Below are 23,958 nucleotides of genomic sequence, written 5' to 3'. Positions count from 1 at the left end.
CTCAGCCGATAGGATGTACTCGTAGTTCGGTAGGATAAGATAATATGTCGGGAGTAAGAACCGCCGTGGTAATTTACACCATCGAAATACGGTCGTTTTGTGGTGATCGGAAAATGTCAGCAAGCGAGGAACAGAATATGAATACAGTCACATCGCCTCAAGATGATGCCAGCAATGCCGTGGGGCCAAAAGAATATAGTGGTTTTGTCAGAGGCGACCGCTTGAGGGTAGTTAAGTGGCATGCGTAGGGCGCCTCTTTTCTGTACGACGCCACGTAGAACGCCATAAAACATGAGCGATGAGCTTGTGAGCCGCGAGAAGGCGAGACACAGGAGACAGCACGGAAAGAGGACGAGCGAGCGGCGCCGCCGCGCATCCGCGAGCCTCCAACTAGAGCTCCGATAAAATGCGTTCTGGAGTAACGAGTCCTCAGAGGGAGCATTGAATCAGTGTGCGTCGATTTTGAATTTTGAAGTTCAACGCGGCAGCACACAGCTATCAAAGAACCGTCATAGCTATAGACGTGCAATCAAACTCTTCTTTATTCTACCGCTGCCGCTCCAAGTCAAAATATAAGAGTGATATTAAACGGTAGGAGCAACTTATTTATTTACACATGGTAATAAGGCTTTCGTGCACGAGACTGCACTTCTTTAGGTTACAAAAATATGAACGTGGTACAGGAACATATATACAGTTGACGAAGGAGTTTTCGTATGAGAGCGTAACAGGGTCATGGAAAGGATGTAAATACAGGTAGAAATGAAAAGAACATAAATACAAACGAAGGGGTATCAGAAGCGCAACATAACGCGAGTCCAAAGGCTTACACGGGAAACGAGAACGCATGTAGGTAACGTTCCAGGAATTAAGGATAAAAAGGGGGGGGTTATGGCGACGGAATGAGGACACAGGTGCGGAGTACAAAGGTGACCAGTGGACCGTGAGAACGTAAAGACAGAGGGGGGGGTCTCAGGAGAGAGTCAAACGAAGCGAATATTGAAACAAAAATGTTGAGTTGTTTTACAGTTTGCGTGTGTGCGTGTTTGTCATTATTTTATTTTATTTTCTGCGAGAAAAAATATTTAGGGTTAAATAATTGTAGCGGGCCTGCGTGGATGTTCAAACCGTGCGGCTTCAGACTGGAGTTTTGCGATTAAAAGGGATTCGCGATTTTTGCGCTTCATCTCACTGTTATAACCCGATTCGAGGATAACGATTTTGAGGTCTGTATCCAAAGCGTGTCCAGGGAGGTTAAAATGTGTAAAAACGCGTGAGTATGGTTATTAAAAATATCCGGAGCTTTTGGACTCTCGTTATGTTGCGCTTCTGATACCCGTTCGTTTGTATTTGTATTATTTTCAGTTTTACTTGTATTTACATCCTTTCCATCACCCTGTTACCCTCTCATACGAAAACTCCTTCGTCAACACTATATATGTTCCAGTACCATGTTCATATTTTTGTCACCTGAAGAAGTGCAGTCTCGTGCACGAAAGTCTTGTTACCACGTGTAAATAAATAAGTTGCTCCTACCGTTTAATATCACTCTTTGATCTACACTCTTGAAAATGAACTTCACCGCATAGCACGCTCCTAGCCAACCATAACCGCGAATGATATCGTTATCTGCCCTGATTTGTTGAAAACGGGAGGCGTACGCCTTTTTTGTGACACTTATGCTGATCATAATTGTCACAACAAAGGCGTACGCCTCCCGTTTTCAACAAATCAGGGCAGATAACGATATCACACGAGATTTAGGTTGGCTAACAGCGTCCTATGCGGTGAAGTTCATTTTTAGATACCCTGCTGAAGTTCGCAATCATGACCGGCAACTTGACATCGCCTATTTTTCTGCCGTCGTTTCATCTTCAAAATATAAGCTACAAAATTACGCACATAATGTTTTTCATGGGTGGCAATCATAAGGCCGAAACTCATAAGGCCGAAAGCCAGAAGACGGAAAAGTCATAACGCCGAACAATCAGAAGGCCGAAAATTCAGAAGACCGAAAAGTCAGAAAACCGAATTATCGAAATCTAAATTAAATTTAAATTTATTTATTTATTATTATTTAAATTTAAATTAATATATTATTGAAAAATAAGTAAACAAAGATACGAAAATTTTTTCCAACTGCGTTTCCAACTTTTTCTAACTTCGCGTTAATAACGCACTTTCCATCACTTAGAGGAACACAAAAAGTAAAAGTAAACATATGAACCACTGTGTTATTGTATGCGTTTATTGTACACAATGGCAGGAAGTTAAAATGAAAAATTATGAGCTATACCCCGGAGGAACTGCTGAACGTCTCGGGTATCCCTCCCACTCAAAACGCGCATGAGACGATCTTCGCGAAGCCCTTGCTGCGTGCGCGGACGAGGGGGGGGGGGGGGGGGCTTCTCCAAGGATAAGCCGCTCTATGATGGTCTCTGTGGTCTCCTGCTCCTCTTGCATAGCAGTTATGAGCCTGAACACGCTGACGTGGTCGCAGCCAATTAATGTGTTCCAGCGATGCCAGGCCTCAACCTCGTTTGTGGTCCGTGGTCGTTCGTCGTCTGTGAGGCATGATAAGTTCCAAAGAGAGGGTGGATACGTCAGCGATGCTCCTAAAGGCGACTGGTTGCCCATCAGCAGTCGTACGTCGTATTGGCCTACCCAACATGTACTTAATTTCCCACCAGTCCAGCAGTGGCGACGCATCCGATGGGAAACGTGTCTTCAAGCCGAAGTAGGCCTCTCTAACTTCATCGAGTGGCAGAAAGGCCAACGCGGCGAGCTGTCGGAATTCAATTGCGAAGTCGTCAACGTTCTCGACGTACAACCTTGACAATCCCAGGTGCTGCACCCTCCGCCACAGTATTTGGCACAAGTGAAAAAACCACCCGTAGACGTTGATATCAGGCAGCTCCACCCGAACAGCATTGATGGCCGCAACCTCAAAATCCACAACAATAGCTCTTGGCGACAGCAATATTTGCTGCTCTGCCGCGAGGTCAACGACGTCGCGCAAAAGCTGCTGGTAAGCTAGCTGCGTTCTCCGCGACATCAGACAGTACACTAAAGGGAACAGAGACCCTTGCACGTAAGCGTGGATCATGTACAATTGCTCAAATAACCTAGACACAGTCTTAAATGTACCGTCCATAAGCCACGTTGTCGAGGATTCAAGGTACGCCAAGTTCTCGTCTGTGCAGAACACAATGACCCTCGAACCGTCGTCGCAGATGGTGTCGTAGCGCTGAAATAACTTTGCTTGTAGCGAGCCCCTGTGGTCGTCACCAAGCACTAAATCATCGATGCAGTCCGGTTCGCGTGGAAGACCGATTCTTCTTGCTCTTCGAACCAGCTGCCTCGTTGCGATGTCACTTGGGAGCTGTAGCCTCGTCGTGTTATTCATCGCGCTCGACACTTGCAGCACAATCCTCACTGGGGCTTCACGAGAAATCGATGCCGCATTCTTAATGGCAGTCCTCGCGTCTAAGACATCTCCTCTGCAGATATCAGGGGCATGAAAATGGCTCCTCGTTTTCTTCGTTAGAATATGCTCCCCGTGCACCAGCTCCGTAATGATGCGGCCTTTGCATTCCGTCTTGCGCTCACAACGCCAATAATGTCGGGTACTTTTCGTTCTGTCTAGAATATACACATAGCCATCATCGCAAAACCATTTTAAAGTTACCTTTCTGAGAAGATACTCGCCGTAGTGCTACGCCTTCCGTGACTAGCTGATCGACTGACGACGGTCCAGTCAACTCTCCACAAATAGGGAGAGGTCGGTGACATTTCCCGGTGACCCATTTTCAACACCGGCTTCAACCCAGCTCATTCCTAAAACCAGTTCGCTATTATCAGCACTGACCCAGAACCACATCTAATTGTTCGGCCTCTGGATAAATAGGGTGAGTAGCCGAGTGAATGGCCTGGGACAAGTGAATCCTCATTCTGGACGAGATCATATGTGTGCTGGTGTACAGGGGACAAGCGCGTGGCCAATACACAGTTCTTGAAGTAGAACAGTACAGAAAGTTGCAAGCTAAGCGAAAAAAATAAATAAATAAAAAATATACAGATCTTGGATCGGCCTTCTGGTCGTTCGGTATTTGGCTTTCGGTCTAATGATACTTCGGCGTTCTAATTTTTCGGCCTTTGAGCTTTCGGTCTTATGATAGGTCGGCCTTATGATTTTCGGCCTTTTGATAGGCTTCCGTCTTTCATAGTACCATGTCGTTCCACACGTTTCTTTTTGGTTTTCATTTTCAGAGAGCAGTAATGTATCTCAGTCCAAACCAGCGAAAGATCGATTGTACTACTGTTGAAATGGCATTGTGTCTGCGCATTTTCTTGCGAACTTCGGCAAAGTTGTTCGTGCCGTAAAGCAGGACAACATTGGAAATTAATGATGAAAGGAGGAAGTCACTGAAAAGGTTAGCCAGCTGTAGGACTCAAACCCACATCCTCTGGATTACCGGTACAGGGCTCTTTGTTCGAGTCCTACAGCTGGCTAACCTTTTCATTGACTTCCATCTTTCATCATTAATTTCTTAGGCACTCGAGGCTTTGTATGTATTGGTCCTTTGTGTGTGTTCCAGCCTCAGAAGGTCAATTGTCTCATGTTCAACATTGGAAATATTTTGCCACGTTCGACTTTTCGACGGAGGAGAAGGCGAGCAGTCCTGAGCATTGTAAAGTTTCGCACGACTGCCTAACACCATACGCGGCACATGAAAGAACTGATGTTCTGAGGCTGGAACAACATAGAAGGGACAAATACATACAACGCCTCAATTCCAGAAGATGTGGGTTCGAGTCCTTCAGCTAGCTAACCTTTTGAGTGACTTTCATCTTTCATCATACGCGGCATCTGGTATTTGGATCATGGATCGCGGTATTTAGATCATGCAACGAAACTGGTCTCACTAATGTGCATACTGAACTGCGCTACAGGGCGGCGTGCGAAAGACAGCGAAGAATATGGCATTTGTACTGGAATAGCAACGTGAGGAATACTTCGAGTTGTGCACGGGGAAGCGGTCTCTCGCCCACGCTGCCGACTCAGAATGACACAGAGCTTCGAGTCGGCCTCGCTGGATAGTGCATTGCCGCCCGTGAAAATTCTGCAAGAAGCTGTTTTTTTTCTTCTTTTTTTGTTAATATTCCTCGATGTTACAGTGTAAATCTGTCACCAAAGTTGGAGAATGTAAAGAGACACTGGTGTATAATGTAAAAACGGGCGACATTTCCTTAGCTCTCTACGGACACAGAAGGGCAGAGAGGGAACAAAATACAACAACTTTATTACGGGATGGTGACTGTGGAGGTTCATCGCAGGGGGCGATGCTCTATACCCCATTGCTGGTGGTGGTCTACGAGTGCTGAGAGGGTTGATAGATTGAATCAGCGTGCGTCGATTTTGAAGTTCAGCGCGGCGCCACACAACTATCAACGAACCGTCATTGCTGACTCTTCAAGCAAACTCTTTTGATTTCTTCTACCGCTGCCGCTCAAAGTAAAAATAAAAACTACAAAATTACGCACATAATGCTTTTCATAGCCTCATAGTGGAGACGGAACAAAGTCGACAGTACACACTTCGAACTTACACCGAACAAATTCTGCGCGGCTTCTTTTAAGTGTAATGTCGACTTTGTCCCGTGTTGTTCTTTGTCGCCCCAAGCCCAAGGTAATGTTGCCCTCGTCGTAAGAATAGATGTGTCGCATGACACCATGCTCTTGTGATTTTTTCCAAAATGTCAAATTTTTCTAGAAAAGATACAGGTTCAATAGCACTTTCCCCACCTTTCCGAAAATTCTTGGAAATGTTACGTCTCTTCTCATAGTGGCGCTATTGGTTACATTGTCAAGCTGCAGCTGGAGCACTTGGTTACACCTTGCGCTCACTTTCAAGCTGCGGTGAAGAAGACGACAGCCTAGTTTGCTCAATACTGCATTTATAATGCAAGGCGTTTTTTTTTTATCCTTTACAATATTTTTATAATAAAGCTGTGAGAGCAACCTAGATGCAATTTTCACAAGTGAGTTATGCGGCGGAGTGGACATCCTGTGGTTAAAAACACGTGACTAATTACCTTGACGACTTGACGAAAACTTGACGACTAATTACCTAAAATTCATTAATTAACCTATTAATTATGTGTTTTCGGGGAAATGTGAGATAGCAGAATTAGAGCCAAAGCCATCCTCTTTTTAACGGGGCATGGTATAGGAATTATATCGCATACCGCTAAAAGCGTAATAACTCAGAAAGAACTTTAGGGAAGAAGGGCTATCTAAGAAGGGCTATCATTATTAAATTGTGCATGTTTATTAAATAGGTCATTATGCTTGATCCGACACATTTTGTAGCCACCAGATTGTTTACGCTGCTAACTGTCGCGCTAAAATTTCGAGGGGTATTACAAAATGTGGTGTACTTTTCTCAACAACTAAAAGGACCATCTTGATTGTACTTGGCAGTTTTCTTCAATGCAACTGTGTCTTCCCAAGCAGCACGCCGATGTCGGGCCGTCATCGGCTCAAATGCTCCTGCCGACACGTCGGACACCGGACGAATATGCACTTTGTAACTTCGCCCGAAGTTGCGTCGATATCCTGTTTCGACATGCTGCCGACACAACTTGCGGGCACACCCGACACACCCGACATCGGCCCAACATCTGCTTCACAACAACCCCAGGAGTTGGACCGACGTCACGTATCTACACGCTGCCGAGACGACTTGCCGCCCGATGTCAGGGCAACATGATTTTCTATTTTGTATTCAACATCTCGTGTGTTGGCCATTAACTACAAAATACAATGCTAAACTGACTATTTGTGAAGCAACATTGCTTCGTCGTTTCGTTAATCCCGGGGTTCCAGAAAGCAAAACGAGGTAATATGAAAGCTGCTAGGACCACTAAGCTCAGAAAGAAAGTGACATTCACATCCAAGGAGAAAACAGATATACTATATATTTATTGTCTGACCAGCTTCTAGAAATTCCAGTGTCTTGTTCGCCGCTGAGTCAAAAATGAAAGGGGAGATGTCAAATTTTATTTGATTACGTACACACCATGTCGATGGTTTCGGTCAACATCGAGCCGACATTGCGAACTTCAGCAGGATATCCCTTGCAAGTTGGCATTGTCGGGAACATGTCACTTTATTTGGTGAACAGCGAGCCGGCATTGCCAACTTCAGTAAGATATCTGTCGTAAGTTGCTACTGTCGGCACCATGTCTTCTTTTTCTTTTTTTCAGTGGACATTGAGCCAACATTGCCAACTAACGTGGCATATCGGTCACAAGTTGGGAATGTCGGAAATATATCCAGCCAACATCCCCAACTGCCTGTGAACATCGGCCCGACATCTGGTGTTGCCTGGGTTGCCCGAACTTCACAAATAAGAAATTATTTGAAAGGCTCAGTTAGGAAAAATTAAATCCAAACTCATATTCCTCTGCACTGAGAAGCATTTGCAATTTTCGCTCGGATTATGTAATATTGTGCGGTGCTTGGAGTATATATTTAGTTCAGTATATTTCTCAATGCCTGAAGTACATGTCTTCGGACATTTCGGTCGTGAAATGCACCCCATGCGATTCCCGATATAAACAGACAGGATGACATAGAATACCTCGATCGCGCTAGCCCAGCAAAGCGTGTCCCGCTTGTTGCTATGGTGATGGGCGTAGGTAACGTAAACTTGGGAATCTGCGACGTGGCTGCGAAATGTATCACTACGGAGGCAATCTTACATGGGTGGACACTTTTTGAGGAACTCACGCTCCCGGAAAAGGCGTATTATTAAACTTAGATTTTCGGACAATCGAACATTTTGTAGGGGAAGCCATCGTGTGGCTGGAAGAAGGGAAGCATGGGGGCAGGCAACAACATTAGCTCCTAATGCCTATGAGGCCTAAGGCAGTGTTCACACGGGGCAACTTTTTCCAGCAACTATGAGCAACTTTGGAGTTGCTGTCAGCCGGCAACCTCCAGCAACTCGAGTTGCTCAGAGTGGCTACGAATCGCTCCCCGACCGAAAACTTGAGAAGTTGCTCGCGCATCGGCCAATCAGCGAGGGGAGCATTGCCACGTGACTCCCGATGGCGTTGTGGATTTCGTTCGTGGACTCATAGGTTCAAATCCTGCAGGTGCAGCTGAAAAATAACTTTTCCTTTTTCTTACTAATGTCACGAAAACGTATCAGTTGCCATTACTGGAAGGTAATAATGATCTATTCGCGCAACAAAACTGACTGAGATTTGGTAAACAGCAGCTAAAGAAAATATTCCACCAGTTAGATTCGAACCCACATTCTCCGGTCACCATAAGGTTGCTTGTGGGTGGAGCTACCGAGTTGCTACGTGTGAACGCGGACTCAAAATTGCTCGAAAGGCGTTGGTTTGAGTTGCTTCGAGTTACTGGGAAAAGTTGCCCCGTGTGAACGCCGGCTAAGCTTTGGTGCAGTATGCCAACGGGACGACGTTGGCCCTGGCGAGAGCAAATATTACGCCATTCGTTTGATGTCTTCACCTCATGGCAGCCACTTATTGATGACGCGATGCGTGGTCGCTTATCATGTCAGTTCAGGATATGGGCATAAGTAAAATAAAATTATTATGAAAATTCCGGTAAATTATTCCACATAGAGTCCACATATTTAAGGCTGGCCTGCTTCATCTCTGGCCGTGTTGATTATGTTTTAAACTTCAATCGACATTTGGATCTACCGAATATTTATTTTTTATTAAATACGAGGAAAACGTCATCTGAAATTACAGAAATAACGCTGATCATAACAGCAAGTCACCAAGGAACACTAGCACTTATTTGTTAGATCATCATGGCACATTTAATATAAGAAGTTTCTCGAAGACTGCATCTTTTAGGCGTCCTCTGTCCGGCCGTACAATCAAATTCGCAAAGAACAACAGCATCTCCACGGGTGCCGATGAACAGAGGCTTGAATTAAATTTAATAAGGCTGCTTCGTACATCAGGGTAATCAGCCGCGACCATCGTCCGCAATAACAGCGAAAAATTCGCCATCTGAAATGATCTGTCGCATGCATGCTACCTCAAACACTGCGCTCCAAACTTGCCCCTCTTCCCGAAAGGCCAAATGCACGTCAACTTTAGGACATTTCAGTATATTCTGTATTTAGGAGTATTTATAAAGTATTCACAAGGACAAATATCCTAAAATTGGTATATAAATACATTTTTCGACTCGGTATTTCAACACAAAATATAAATACATGTATTGATAAATTAAACCTGTATTTTAATTACAATGCATTTAAATACTGCCCGTCCCTGTGGCAGTTGCGCCACTTGATCCCACTAATCAATCCGTCGAGAGGAAGAAGCCAGAAGAGTCTGAGGTTAGAGCCTGCGGATATCTCTGACGAAATACTATCACTGCAGACAAATCGTTTTGTGCTTCAAACATTCTGACGTGAAAATTATTAAATGCACACATGAGCTATGTGCATTAAATAGTGTCTTAAATGCTTAAATTGGGGCTGTAGATAGTGGTATACTTTATACATGCATGCCAGCTATGTTAAGGTACTTAAATATCGCGCAGTCTTTAGACAGATGCGACAACGAGATGCCTAAGGTAAGGTACCGCGGTATGGTAGCGGACAAGTAGTGGCATAGTATTTACGTTACTTTTATTTGGTAGAGGTAGCGGTATCTCGTTACTTTTTCAAATTTGTAGCGACGCTAGTATTGCGTTACTTTTTTGTGGAGTAGCGGGCAGCGATATTTCGTTACTTAGTTTTGGTAGAGGGTACAACACTGCGGCGCACTCACGAAATCATTACATGAAGCGCGCGATTTCGTAGTCCGGTTGTATTGCGGTTGCCTTCTCGTACCGCCATGGGGCGCAGCAGTGTGATCGCACTGCTCGGACCAGCGACATAAAATGACAGCTGAGCCCAACTGTCATAACTGCCCTGCTCTTCCATGTTGCATCAGTCTTGTTCAAGATAATCGCAAGTACCTTGTCGAAATGATTGCTATCACGTCAGACCCTTCATTTCAGTGATTGCGATTGTGCACATCGTGATTTACCGCTCTCTTGAATTTTTTTACCGAGGTCGGAACGCCACTGACCTGTAGAAGCCACATCGAGCCGCATTTGATGGATTAGTGCAGCATCTGGACGAGATGTGGTTCGTGGCATGCGGAAAGCTAGCGTTGGATGAACTCTTCCCAGCATAGATAACATGAGCAGAAATTAGGGTTAACACATATAAGTATTATCTGATGGTTTTGTAGAACTGCAATTCAAAGGGCGTGAAATATCCCGCGCGATGGACGAGGATAATGAACAAAGTACCCACCGTACTGGAAAATCGGAGTGTCAGAACGCTCTTCTTCCACCTTGTACAGCCTGTGGGCTACACGGCCTTCTGAGGAACGTTCAGCGGTGGCCAGAGGTTCGATCCGCCAATCGTCGCCAATCATGCCGCGCTGCCAAAGCAAACAATACCAATTTTGACGGTTCCTCAAATAACATTTGTACAACCGATCTAACATGCTCTTTTTTGCATTTGAGAGATTAACAAGATTACTGCTCTTAGGCCGGAGTCACACATGGTTATACATCATACATTAAAGACGAACATCCCATCATACATGCGTGACGAACATGGTTGACAAACATCCCCTAAACATGTATGGTTAAACAGTACCGGTCACACTGCTTATACACCGTTAAAGCGTGTTGGGAGACATGGGCTTAAAAACAACCTAATTTTTGGCTTTGTAGAGTGGGGAGGTTCATCGCCACAGGCGATACTCTACCCCATTGCTGGTGGGAATGGGGATACATGGGCTTATAACCAGCATGACCGCATACAAAACGCGCGGTTCGATAGTGTTTAGCAACATGTTTTCAAACAGATGAAGATGCATTTGTACACTGCCGAAAAACAGTGATGTATGATGGTCGTCTCCTTTTGGAGAAATTACTATTTTTGGCAATATTTATGAAGTCATGTATTGTTTGACATTTATTTAGTGAGAACAACATTGAGATTGGGTGCGAGTTAAAAAGAGTTAAACGTTTTGCTCCATTGGCCATACCGCCCGTTATTTGAACACACGATTGACGGAACATAATCGTAACATAAATTCGACTGTTTCCAATTCTGAGCTGACAGACAAGACAAGAAATCTTGCCGACTGTTGCAATTGTTGTGCTGACCTCCACTCAAAAATGGGAATTGCCGGTCAAAAGGCTGCTTCACTTTGAGCAACAAGTGGAAAACAGGAATCGGGGTAATTGTGTAGCATTCCTTCTGTGTCTCCATTTCCTACTCTGCTGACGTTTCTTCGGTGTACGGTGAACTAGTCTAGATGCAATCTTTGCTGCGTCTGGGAATGTGCATGCTGTGGTGTCCCTTACGTTCATCGAGGTTTCGTTTTCATAATGCCAAGCTCTTTCCCTGCGCCCATGAATTACAGGTCCCGACAGAAGTTTACGGAACACGCTAGCGGTGTATTTTCTCCTCGATGCGACGCCCTAGCGGCCAGCAGAAGCGGGCTTGTTCACTCCTTCAGAGGGGTGGAGGCACAGGGGTGACACAAACCCGCCATTGTTGTAACTACCCTCAGGCGGGTTCTTTTGGCAAAACTGCCATCTTGTCCTGGTCGTACGTCATAGAGAACGTCACTTTGAGGTCATGTGACTTTGTTTACGTATCGTTTTGCCGCTTATCGGCATATTTCCGTCGTCATAATGCCAAAAGATGAACGTATTTTGCCAGCGTAAACTATGCGGTGCTTCTTCCGCAACATGGTAGCCCATTTCTCCTTAGTTTAAGTACATCGCATCGGCTTAGTGAGTCTTAACGCACAGTCGTCATCACATCTCTGGAAGCCGTCAACAGTATAAGGCCTTATGTGCAAAACTGCGCGTTTTACTGCGAGGTTATCGGATAAAAATAATTACCGTGATCGCAAGGCATCCAAAACGTTGCGCGGAAACAACAACCGCATTATTTACAAACGGTTTGGCCGCCGATCACGGGCGCCGCCATCTTTAACGTCACGTGTGCCCTGACGTTTGCTGTGAAGTGCGACCAGGACCTGTCCAGGATGCATTGCGTTCGCCCAGCACGCTTTCGTCCATGGAGCAATACACTGGATGGCCGGTGCCGGCAGCGACACGAATCAATTCAAACCACCTTTCGTGTACATTCAAGTCATAACGAAACTACCGTGGTGTGTCGCTACCAGCGCACTCGCTCACCCATCTGAACGGGTAAACGAGCCAATTTCCGCCCGCCGGTGTGGTGTCGAACCGAGGAGAACCAGGGATTTCCCTACACCCCCCTCAGGGTGGGTGGGTGTACACCTTTCCTGCATTTTTGCAACCCCCCCCCCCCCCCGAAATTTCTCAGGTGACCCCAACCAACTCGGCCACCAGCACGTTCTAGCTGGTACTGAGTCCGGCGCAGCGAATTACATCATGTTCTGTCAGACTTGGGCTGTAGGACCACAGCCATGCAGATGATCGTAGCATGCACTTCTCTAACATCATTTGAAAGTGACTGTTCAATATGCATATATTGCGCGCATATACGAGCAAAAATGCGTGCGGGCACGCAAACACAATGTGGATCATGAAGAACCATTTGCGCCCAACTCAATCAAGCGAGGTATTCTGCTTTGTTAGTCTAAGGTTTTCACCGTTAGTTGCCAGGTATTCATTGAGCTTCGTGAGACAAGGTGCTAGTCTTTTTTCTTTGTCGGTCGTGCCATTATGCATCTTAATGTCGAAATGCCGTTCATAATGAATCTGTATTCTAATGTATTGTGTTCTAACATGTACAAATAAAGCGGGAAAGCTGTGCAGATATGTCACCATTGTGCCACGATTTTTTCCGTGCCTAAGAAAAATTCCGTAAGCGGAACCTTCACCAAGCATACCCCCCCCCCCCGCCTTGAAAGCTCGGCACCCCCCCCCCCCCCCAGCAATAAATTTCTGGGGAAATCACTGAGGAGAACATACATCGCTCGCGTGTTCTGTAAACTTTTGTCGGGGCCTGTACTATGTGATCACTTTGGTGGAAGATCGGCGTCCCCCCCCCCCCCCCTGGCAGGTAAACTAGAGGAAGCACTACAGAAAACATGTGTGATGTGCAATTCTCGCGAAATTATCTCGGAACTTGGAGCGAAGGAGAGTATTTGTCGATATTGCCGAAGCATGGGGCTGTGCAAATATTCTCATCTTCTGAATGTCAAAGCGAATCACTGTGTGCTCGATATAATTTTGGAGTGGAATATGGTGCTCCGTATTGCTATTTTGAATCGAAAACGTTTCTCTTCCAAACTCAATATATTAGAACTGCAGAATAGAAAACAACAACAACAACAACAAAAAGAAGAAAAAAAGAAACATCATCTACGATGAAAGGAGGCAAACGGAGACAACATACTATATCAGCAGCAATCTGCCGCCTTGCTCTATCCCGCCGTCTCTGGCCCCGATTGGATGCCGTGTCGATGACGACTATACCCTTGTCAGCTGATAAGAAGCTCCGATATAACCAGTGTAACCAGCCACTGAATGTTTGCTCTGCGTACATGTTCAAAGTCATGTATGATCAAACAAGTATACGAAGCAAACACTGTTGTGAAACATGTTTTGTATCGTCAATGTGACCAGCCATTATACTTGTACATCCGCCATGTATGTTTGTATACACGCTGTTAAACACGTTTTAAGCGTTTGTATAACCAATGTGACTCCGGCCTTAGTGTATAGACCGGAAACAACGTCGTCGATTGAGATGGACGAATGAATATTGTCCATTTATGTAATGAACATGAGGTTTATAAAAGCGCGTGAATGCCCATTTCAGTAGACTGCCTACTGGGTACGGCGATATGTAGGTGCTCTTTGTGGTGATACTCCGAAGGCAGCACTTCAGTTATCGTCCCGAATGGCACCTATGTTTGGAATAGTAGATAAGAGGAGTGGGCAAGAGGTGCCAAAGCTACCTTACTAAATAATAACGTACTGTCTAGAAAGGGTGAGCATGCCTGCGTGTGTATCGCGACCACGATTTCCCCGATATTGAGGCTGCATAATGGGGCCACGTATTTGTGCGAGGGGCCATTCACCCGTAGCCCACGTGGGAAAGACGCGCTTTGTCGACCGTATCCGCTATACAATACAAACGACTGCAGTTGACGAACAGTCCGCGAGTGTCGGAGGCGGGACTGGAACCCACACCCTTCTGATTGCTGGTCAGCCGTGCTACCAAATTACACGAAACGGCCATGAGGGTCAAATGTGCTTGTCTTAATGGTTCGTTCAGCATCTGCAATTTAAGTCACACCAAGCAAGTAGGTCGAGGGAACAGAGCATCCTTCGAGCTTCCTCATGTCCCTGTTCGCGAAGTCCGTGTCCTCGTTGGTGGGGCTTCAACTAAGGAGAAGGCAAGTTTGAGGTGCCACGAAGCAACTGTGGACAGATGGAGAGGGGACAGCAGGAAGGAGTGGGGGCAGCGGGGATTAGTGTGTGTTCTGGGCCGACTTCAAAGGTAACTGTGCCGACATTCGTCTGGAAAGTCTTCGAAAACAAAAACTGGGAAAACCTCAGACAGCACGGCTGGTGACAGGATTCCGTGAGAGAGACGGTGAGCGCTCTGAAAACAGAACTTCACCGCGTAGCACACTCGATGTGTGAACCTTTATTCGGAATGATACCGTGCTGCCCATTGGCTAGTTGAAAATGGGAAGCGCACGACTTCTTGCGACAATTTGCATATTTGGTATTTGCCACAAGAAGGTGTGGGCTCTGCTCCCTCCTCGCATCAGAACCGACAATACGCCTTATGGATAAGTGCGCGCCATCTATGTGCGGAGACGGAGACTACGTTTACGCGCCATGTTTGAGTATAGCTGCCGGTGGTTTCGATTTTCGCCACATCGCCTATCGCCAGCAACGCGGCATCCCGGGAGGTTGACCGGCAACTCCCCATTACTGCTCGTGCCACTGTGCACCCAAAAGGGCAATATTGGCTGGAATACCGATAAGGTAAATCCTCAGTTCGCTATTATTGCCTCTAAAATAATTAAAAAGGCACGTGACACGTTCACGGTCAGAACATGCTTAGATTGAGGTTGTTTGGCGTGTCACGGGACGGCGGCTTCTTTCAGAAGTAGGTCTATACGAAACGCGATCTACAGAGGACTTCATTTATGTGCAGGACTGTTGAATTTCCAGTGGCAGCGTGCTGCCAGACCAGCATTTAGAAGATGATTGGGAAAATGAGCTTTGTGCACTGTATCTCTTAGTGGTGCATGTCCGTTTGGGACATTGTTGCTATAATTGCTTTTAAAAAGGAGCTATGTACCAAGCAGATAACCAAGTACGACACATCAGATTTCAGAGCAAAAGCAATGTGCTCCTTCTGATGTGCCGTTGCCTTTGCATCACAAAGAAAATGACATATGATGCGAGGAAATCGTCAAATCATTATAGAAAGTCCGGTTTTCTGTGTCTCCAAGAAAGGTGCTCTTCCTCTTTCTTTGTGTGAACAGTCAGCTCCACATGACTTCCATCTACAAAAGTATATATCCGTTCACCTTTTGTTGGGTTACTGGTACCAAACAACTACATGCGAGTATGAAAGTGCATACGATATTTTACTGAAGGTACACAAAATGTGTCTAGTCACAGGTGCTCAAATGCTTTTTTATTCCGTTATTGAACAGGACTAGCAGCTAAGCAGAGAGTCATGTAGTAAGATCATCCATCGCCACGCCATGCTGCACAAACGCGCATATATAGGGACCCGCTACGTAACTGCGTAACACACCGCATCAGAACACACTGCTGTAAAGTTCGGGCAAGTAGTTGAGTATTCATATGTACAAAAGCGACAGAGTCCCAAAAATTTCGCAGTTCGACGTGAGATTCAGTCACGAAATCGCAGCTACGCCGAGCGTGCTTATCCGATGCTGTCCGCTCGTTGTAGATGACAATAACGAAGTTGTCCGAAAGGAACGTTCGTGTAACGTTAGCTTCGTGAGCTCGGCTGTGCATTCTTCCTGCTCGCCTGCCATGCTAAAAAGCTTGAATCGCAAGTTTCCCGACTTTCCAGCTGGTCCCGTTACAGGAAATCGCACATAGCGCGACCGCCCGAATACTCAAACATGGCGCCGCCGCCAGCCGCCGCCACGAGATGGCAGCACTTATGAATAAGGCGTAATACGCCTTACGTATCATTCGGCGCAATGGAAGCCGTAGAACGTGTCACGCGGTAACTTCTGTTTTTAGAATGTGGAGAAATCGGAAGACGTGCTCACCAGTTGCAAGCCGTCGTCTTCCGTCACCACGAATGATGCGAACTTGCCCTCATCCTGGAAGAGCTTTGACGAGTACAGCGACGAGGAAACCTATAACAGGAGATTATACCAGTTGAGTGACGCCGGAAATAAGTACTTAAAGCTATATCCTAACAGGATCGCTCCTGTTTCAAGCGCGTACCTATAGCGAGTAGATGCATTGTTATTCAGTGTTATGCGGTTTATGATAATTACCGTCAAGCAAACGAAACCAATCAATAAATGCACAACATAGATTCGTCGAGTATCAGTCACATGCCGTAGGAAAAGTTCGACGTCATTAGTGTTTCCGTAGTGCTCGCGTACTTACATAATTGTTCAGTAACGAACCATCGCGCTGGGGCGTTCGAAGGTGAAGACGTTCAGGAAACGGCGACTTCTGCACCAAATTTAGCGTTAAGTCGTCCTTGAGCTTGAGTGTTCGGGCGCCATTGTCAGATCTTTCCTCCAGGAACTCCGGGTACACAATTGTCTCCTCAGATTGTACTGTAAGTGTGAGAAGGAGCAAATGCTCCGTAGAAGCATTGCAAGTCGTGTACAAGGAAACAAGTTTACTGTTTCTCTCTCGAAACTCACTTTTTCGAGTTCCGCCTCCCTACAAATGGCAGTCCACAACAATACTAACTTCCAAAAGGGAAAACTGGAGCAGTTGGCTATAGTTCATGATTATAGGAAGCGGGTCAATACTACCAGCATCTAAGAACACCCACCCAGCATCTAAAGACACCCATTGCACGCCACCGCATAACGAAATTTCCAAAACCACTGCTGGTGTGACATGCAGATTGGGACATCCCGGTTGGATACACAGGGGCAGTTGATGCAAGTGTTACCAGCTTTTTTCTATGTGAGGCGCCCGGAAATCTCACAAGGTAAGATATGAAAGCGCCGGGATACGACCGAAGATTTTTCAAGGACAGGTGCGCAACCACATGCGTGACAACGGGTTGATAGACGCGAGTCTATCAAGGCCCTTTGGTGCCCACCTACGGCACGTTCACACCACGTCCCGTTTGCCCAATACACTCCGTGGTAAACAAGCCTGAGCATGGGCACGCAAGAAAACAGCACAACATGGCAGCCAAAAGCCAACCAAGACGTTTAATTCCCAAAAGTTACACTGCAACATATACAGCTTGGGAAGAGAAGACGTGGGAATCAAGGGAAAAAAGAGAAAGTTTGGCTCACGGAACCCAAGCAGCACAATGTACCTAAAGTCGAGTGCAATAGAGGTGGAAGGTAGGTGTCTTATCAGTGCTCTTTAGTTTCACGGGTCTGTTGAAGGCCTTCCACCTACCCGTCCACCCCTATTGCACTCGACTTTTAGTACATTGTGCTGCTTGGAAATTAGGTCACAAGGGGTTTGACGGCGGGAAGAAGGTCAAAAGAGGCGTTTCAAGGCCCTGTAATGCTGTGCAGAGTTGGCCAAAACATTGTTCAACTATACGCGCCGCCTGTGTCTGCTGAGTCGTCAGCTCCGTTTGAAGACTTCGGTTCCCTACACCGCCTCCAGGATTTTATCTCTTTGAGAATTGGAACAGGAAGAAAAATGTGCTTTAAATTAACCGATAAGTCATTTATGATCAACTGAACGAGCTTAATCAGTGACTAACATGTGTGCTCTGCTTTTCGAACCGCTCTTTCAGCATGAACCTGAATTTTTCTTTTGCCAACGTCTTCAAGAATGGGATATGGCCTCATTGTGGGCAATCCTCAGACGGATGGCTCCCAAACGTGCTCCATAGACCCAGCTACACCATGCTCAGCCTTTTACTCTTCCCGTCAATCCTACTGGCCCTGAGCGATCATTTCACCGGCACTCAATGCTCTCCTGTCCAAGACTCCCAAGCTTTGTTCAGGAGTCCTGGCTGGCAGTGGCGCGGAGGCCGGTTTCACTCCTGATAAATGCCTGGACATGCGTCAAGCAGCATGCGAGAAGTGCCCGTTGATGCCATTTAAGTTTCTGTGTTGTTGCATTGTGTATACTGGCCCGAACGTGAAGGTTTCGCGCGTAAGCTGGAACCTGGTGAAGGGAGTCCGATAATGTTACCGGAACATTTTGTGTTCATTCCATCCTGTCTGGGTTGGTTGGAATATTGTCACTGAGCTAGCGGTTTCTTCTGACTCAGTTCGTCACGAATAACTGGAAGCCGCTTAAACAATGACAGTTGTACGTCACTGCTCATGTGAGTGGAGTAGCATACGTCACGACGTCCTCTCGTTCTGCTATGGGTTCTTTTCACGAGAGGAAAATTATTTTTCAAGGGTGTGGTGTACAGAGCAGTCCCGCTCTGCGCTATAGGTCACCTACAGACATTGTTCTTCCGCAGGAACACTTTTATTCGTTAGAGAACACGTTGCACCGAAAAACGAAGAAAAAAAAATACAGAAAACGGGGGGTCACATCAGGACTCCTTAACTGCATGATTACTGTATACCCGAGTAGGATAGCGTATTCTGGATGGTATATATACTTATCGAATATTGCGTGAAGACAGAATATCCTTACTGTATATGACGAAGGAAACGTCACGCGTTCGATAGCCATTCTGTGCCACTCCCGCCACAAACGTAACACTTCGAACTGAATGGAACAATCACCAGGTACGTCATCAGATTGTGACATAATGCATGAAATCAAAGTAAGCTACTCACGTCCATGTAAACCAACCACTTGTACAATTAGCAACCACACTGAGGTTCTTCGCGACGATGACATAATGGATGTACCCTAGCAGCAGTCGGCACCGCACAAAAGGTCAGCGTTGTATGTGAACGGACGTAGTGCAAGTCAAACGCGGCAATTACTGTGCAGATACGTTGTTTCATATATTAATGTGAACAGCCTCGTTTGAAAGGCTCCAACAGCTGGTCAAACTGATGTTCATCACGTCAGAGTACTTCATGGAGGAATTTCGCGGAATACATGAACCACAATATGAAAGCGTACAGGTAATGAATGGCAGGAAGTGCAGGGTTAACGAGCATTACTTTGACTGATTTTCCTTTAAAAGGTGCAAGCTTGCAGCTCTACAATGAGGTACACTTTAAATGTGTTTAAGGGCGGCTTCGAGGACGTAGCGAACAAAGCAAATTGTTGTCTTATTGCGAGTGCCAAAGGCATGCTAGTATGAAATAGGTAGGCCCAGATTTTTATGCTTTGTGAACCGCACTGATATTGGCCGAGGCCATTATTATCGTCAAGGAAATACGTGGAGATTATACACCATCCCTTCAAATATTTGTCGGGAACTGCTTCTGTATACAATCGGCCTGCGTTGCTACTGTCGCAAGTGATTGGAGTTGTCTTGGGGTTTCTCCTCCAAGCACGCCGCGCGACATCCAGAAACGGCTTTGTATTTTGTATTATCACTTGCCGCCAGAGGACAAACACGGCAGGGACGAATCTCAAAGAAACCATTGAACAATGTTGCGTCAGAAGCTTCTGTTTCGAACACATGTTTTAAACACAAGACTGTTTTTCTGCAGTCATAGTATTTTGTTCGAGGTATTCGCGAATCCCAACTGCAAACTTTTCGCCGTCTGCTTACTGTCGACAGATTGATCAGTTTTTCCTGTGGTCAAGTGGAGCAACTGCCCTCATTAGCAATCACTCATCGAGTCATCAATATGTAGCTACCACGTGGTACACATATTAAACGAATGGCATCATGTTTGATCATGCTTTCGTCAGGGCCAACGCCTCCAAGTTGGATATATACGCTTCTGAGTTCTGTTGGCGTACAGCACCAAAGCTTATGTCTCGCAGGAATTAGGAGCTACTCTTGTTGCCCACCGTCTGTGTGCATTCTTCCACCCACGCGACGGCTTCTCTTACAAAGCGTTTGATTATGCGAAACGAAACACTACGTTTAATACGCTCTTTCCGGAAGCATGAGTTTCCCCGGAGGTGTCAACCCGTGTGAGACTATATCTGCAATGATGCCACTCACAGAAAAAAAAAAACAATATCATATAGCTTTTGCCTAAACATGCCAAACGCTGTACACAATCAATTGCTTTTAAGTTAATCGCCTGGGTACAATGACCATGCAACAGTGCAGAGATCATTAATATGTATGTTGTCATACACTGACACCCGAGTAATGTTATTATTTATTCATTTTGTGAGGCTCATATGCATATAGAGCGTGTAACATATTTAATGCGGGAAAATAACTAGAATAACTAGACTGTGTTCCGCAACCTCTGGAAGCTAAGGTAGTTTTATCCTGCCAGAAATGATTCACTTGCGGTACGAATACCTTAAAGCGGTGTGATGACCATCACACCGAACACGAACCACGCCTCAATACCGAATGCAATATTCGCATTCATTTTGCGCGAGTAATTAATTCGTAAACGATGACAATAGCAAACCGAAACCGAAATGCGAACAGCAGAAAAAAGAGATCCATACTATAACGGTGGTTCGTGTCGTGTTCGGCTGATATCGGCAGATAAACGATCGCCCCTGGCAACTGTGGGATATTGCGCAACACAGTGTAACACGCGCTCAACGAGTCAGTCGCGCACAGACTCCCGTAATGGAAACTATGCTCCTATGTACTCTGATGTAATATCAATTAAACAGTTGGAAAATACAACAAATGGCGACGAGGATGGGATCTCTCACACCGATGGGATCTCCCACATCGATGGACGACTGATCGCATGTGTCTTATGACGTAGAATCATCGATCTGCCAACTGTGAGTACAGGAATTTGGTACTAAAATGAGTGCACCCCTTGTCGGAAGACTTGATGCCTTTGATGAAAACGTCGAGAGCTGGACCTCGTACGTTGAACGTGTAGAGGAGTATTTTGTCCTCAACAATCTTCAAGAAGACAAGAAAGTGGCAGCGCTTATAACCAGCATGGGAGCGAAAACATATAACACTCTCCGCAAATTGACATGCCCAAAGAAGCCTTCGGAGTTAAAGTTCAACGAGATCAAAAAGTACCTCACGGACTATTTCTCTCCGACGCCGTTGGAAATGTCAGAGCGGCATCGTTTCTACAATCGCGTTCAAGGACAGTCCGAATCAGCAAGCGAGTTTTTGGCTGAGTTACGTAAACTCTCCGAACATTGCAATTTTGGCACATTCCTTGACGAAGCCCTTAGAGACAAATTTGTCTGTGGCCTGCGAAGCACCTCTGTTCAACAGCGCATGCTCACCATGAAGGATTTGACCTTGACAAAGGCGCTTCAAGAAGCGGTGTCATGTGAGCTCGCAGCCAAAGGTGTGGAGGAACTACATACCAAAAGAGAAAGCATAAACGGAGCCGCGTCTAGTGTTTCGAAAGTTCGAGACGAGGAAAAGAAGTGCTTCCGCTGCAACAAGAAGGGTCATGTTCCTTCGAAATGCCGATACCTCGACGCTGTATGCCTCCACTGCAACAAGAAGGGTCATATACGTCCCGCCTGCAGAAACCTTGCAGCAAACAAGTCGTCCGCTGAAGCTAAAACGAAGCAAACAAAAAAGAAGGACACTGCAAATGCTTCAAAGGCTGAAAATGTTGGAACCATTCGCCAGGATGTTGACTCAGAGCTACTTGCGCATGTCACTGGTGGTGGATGTGAGCCCATTTGGTTAAAACCAGAAATTGAGGGCCATGTAATTCCAATGGAAATGGACACAGGGTCAAAGTATACTATTGTACCCCAAGTTGTCTACTCGAAGCATTTCAGCCACATTCCACTGGAACCTACCTCCATGAAATTTCGAACTGTGACAAGTGAATGCTTCGTACCTGATGGCGTAGCCACAGTTCAAGTAAAATTTCGAGAGAAATGTTCAAGGCTCCAACTCTATGTTGCAAGAACCCCAGGACCAGCACTGTTTGGCCGAGAGTGGATTCAAGAATTCAAGTTGCTTGAAGAAACAAATGGAATCTTCAAGACGTCGACTGCAACGAAAGCTTCTCCAGAAGAAGTCAAAAATAAGCTGAACCAGATTCTAGAAACTCACAAGGTCGTATTTGAAGACTCCATCGGGAAGTTGAATGGAATCAAGGCAACCTTAAACCTGAAGGAAAATGTTCAGCCCAAGTTCCTTCGTGCTCGTCAAGTTCCATACGCACTCAAGGAAAAAGTCTTTGCCGAATTGGACCGACTAGAATCGGAAGGTATTCTGACCAAAGTCAATGTCAGTGAATGGGCTACTCCCATAGTTCCTGTAGTAAAACCCAATGGGACAGTCAGGATATGTGGAGATTTCAAGAGCACCATCAATCAACACTTAGTCGTGGATCAGTATCCTCTACCACTGGTTGAGGACATTTTCGCGAAGTTATCTGGTGGTCAGAAATATACAAAAATTGACCTCCGGCAAGCATTCCTTCAAATGGAAGTGGATGAGAAGTCCAAGCATTTGCTAACTATCAATACAGAAAAGGGACTTTTCCGGTATAACAGGATGGTGTTTGGCATTGCTCCCGCACCTGCGATCTGGCAACGCACCATCGAACAAGTTCTACAGGGTGTTCCTATGACACATGCAACGCAAGACGACATATTAGTGAGTGGTACTACTGAAGAGGATCATCTCGAAAATCTTTCGAAAGTCCTCAAGCGCCTGGAATCGTTTGGACTAAAAGCAAACCTGCAGAAGTGCTCCTTCTTCCAGGACAGCATTGTGTACTGCGGATACAAGATAAGCAGCGAAGGTTTACACAAGACTCAAGACAAGATCCGTGCTGTACTTGAAGCTCCAGCACCGCAAAACGTCAGCCAGCTGCGTTCCTTTCTTGGGCTAATCAACTACTACGGAAAATTTATTCCGGACAGCGCAAATCTTTTGCGACCTTTGCACGCACTTTTGGAAAAATCTGCAAAGTGGAAGTGGACAAAAGACTGCAAGGTAGCCTTCCAAAAAGCTAAAGAAATTATTGCGTCTGACACAGTCCTTGTCCACTACAATCCACAGCTACCACTCCGTCTCGCTTGTGATGCCGGACCACATGGTCTCGGCGTAGTTCTCTCTCACGAAATGCCTGATGGGACGGAAAGGCCAATCGCATTTTCCTCGAGAACCCTCAAAACGGCAGAAAAGAACTACTCACAAATTGACAAAGAGGCCCTAGCCATTATCTGGGGAGTACAGAAGTTCTACACTGGCCGACATTTCAGACTTATAACGGACCATCAACCGTTGACGCAGATCTTCTCGCCAATGAAGGGTATACCTGCAATGCAAGCAGCACGTCTCCAACGCTATGCTCTCTTTCTCTCCGGCATGGACTACGACATAGTGTATAAGAGGTCAGAAGACAACGGCAATGCTGACAGTTTGTCACGGTTACCTCTACCGGATGTTCCACCGGAGGGCCCAGATGAAGCTGAGCTTTACCATTTAAGCCAGTTTGAGCAACTTCCTGTTACTCATTCGACACTGCGAGACGCAACCCGACGAGATGTTATTCTGTCCAAAATATATTGGAATGTCATGAATGGCTGGGACAGTTCTAACTCGGACGAAGATCTTGTGCCTTACATCCGACGCAAAGATGAACTATCTGTGCAACAAGGAGTTCTAACATGGGGCACTCGCACCGTCATTCCCGCGAAACT

The 23,958-nt window shown here is 45.9% G+C and overlaps 1 protein-coding gene across 2 annotated transcripts in view; it reads right to left on the bottom strand.

The window, feature by feature from the left end:
• The window catches only part of LOC135366473 (venom metalloproteinase antarease TserMP_A-like), an 83,978-nt gene that overhangs the window by 44,679 nt on the left and 15,341 nt on the right, over nt 1–23,958 (bottom strand). For both annotated transcript variants that reach the window (XM_064599183.1, XM_064599184.1), the window contains exons 6-8: nt 16,696–16,871; nt 16,347–16,436; nt 10,364–10,493 (exon numbers count right to left, since the gene is read on the bottom strand). In XM_064599183.1, the coding sequence (XP_064455253.1) occupies nt 10,364–10,493; nt 16,347–16,436; nt 16,696–16,871 (396 nt within the window). The remainder of the gene's footprint in view (nt 1–10,363; nt 10,494–16,346; nt 16,437–16,695; nt 16,872–23,958) is intronic.

The sequence above is a fragment of the Ornithodoros turicata genome, chromosome 8 (assembly GCF_037126465.1).
Source record: "Ornithodoros turicata isolate Travis chromosome 8, ASM3712646v1, whole genome shotgun sequence".
Classification (NCBI taxonomy): Eukaryota; Metazoa; Arthropoda; class Arachnida; order Ixodida; family Argasidae; genus Ornithodoros; species Ornithodoros turicata.
The sequence above is the reverse complement of the archived record's forward strand: the minus strand, read 5'-3'. Positions and strand labels throughout refer to the sequence as shown.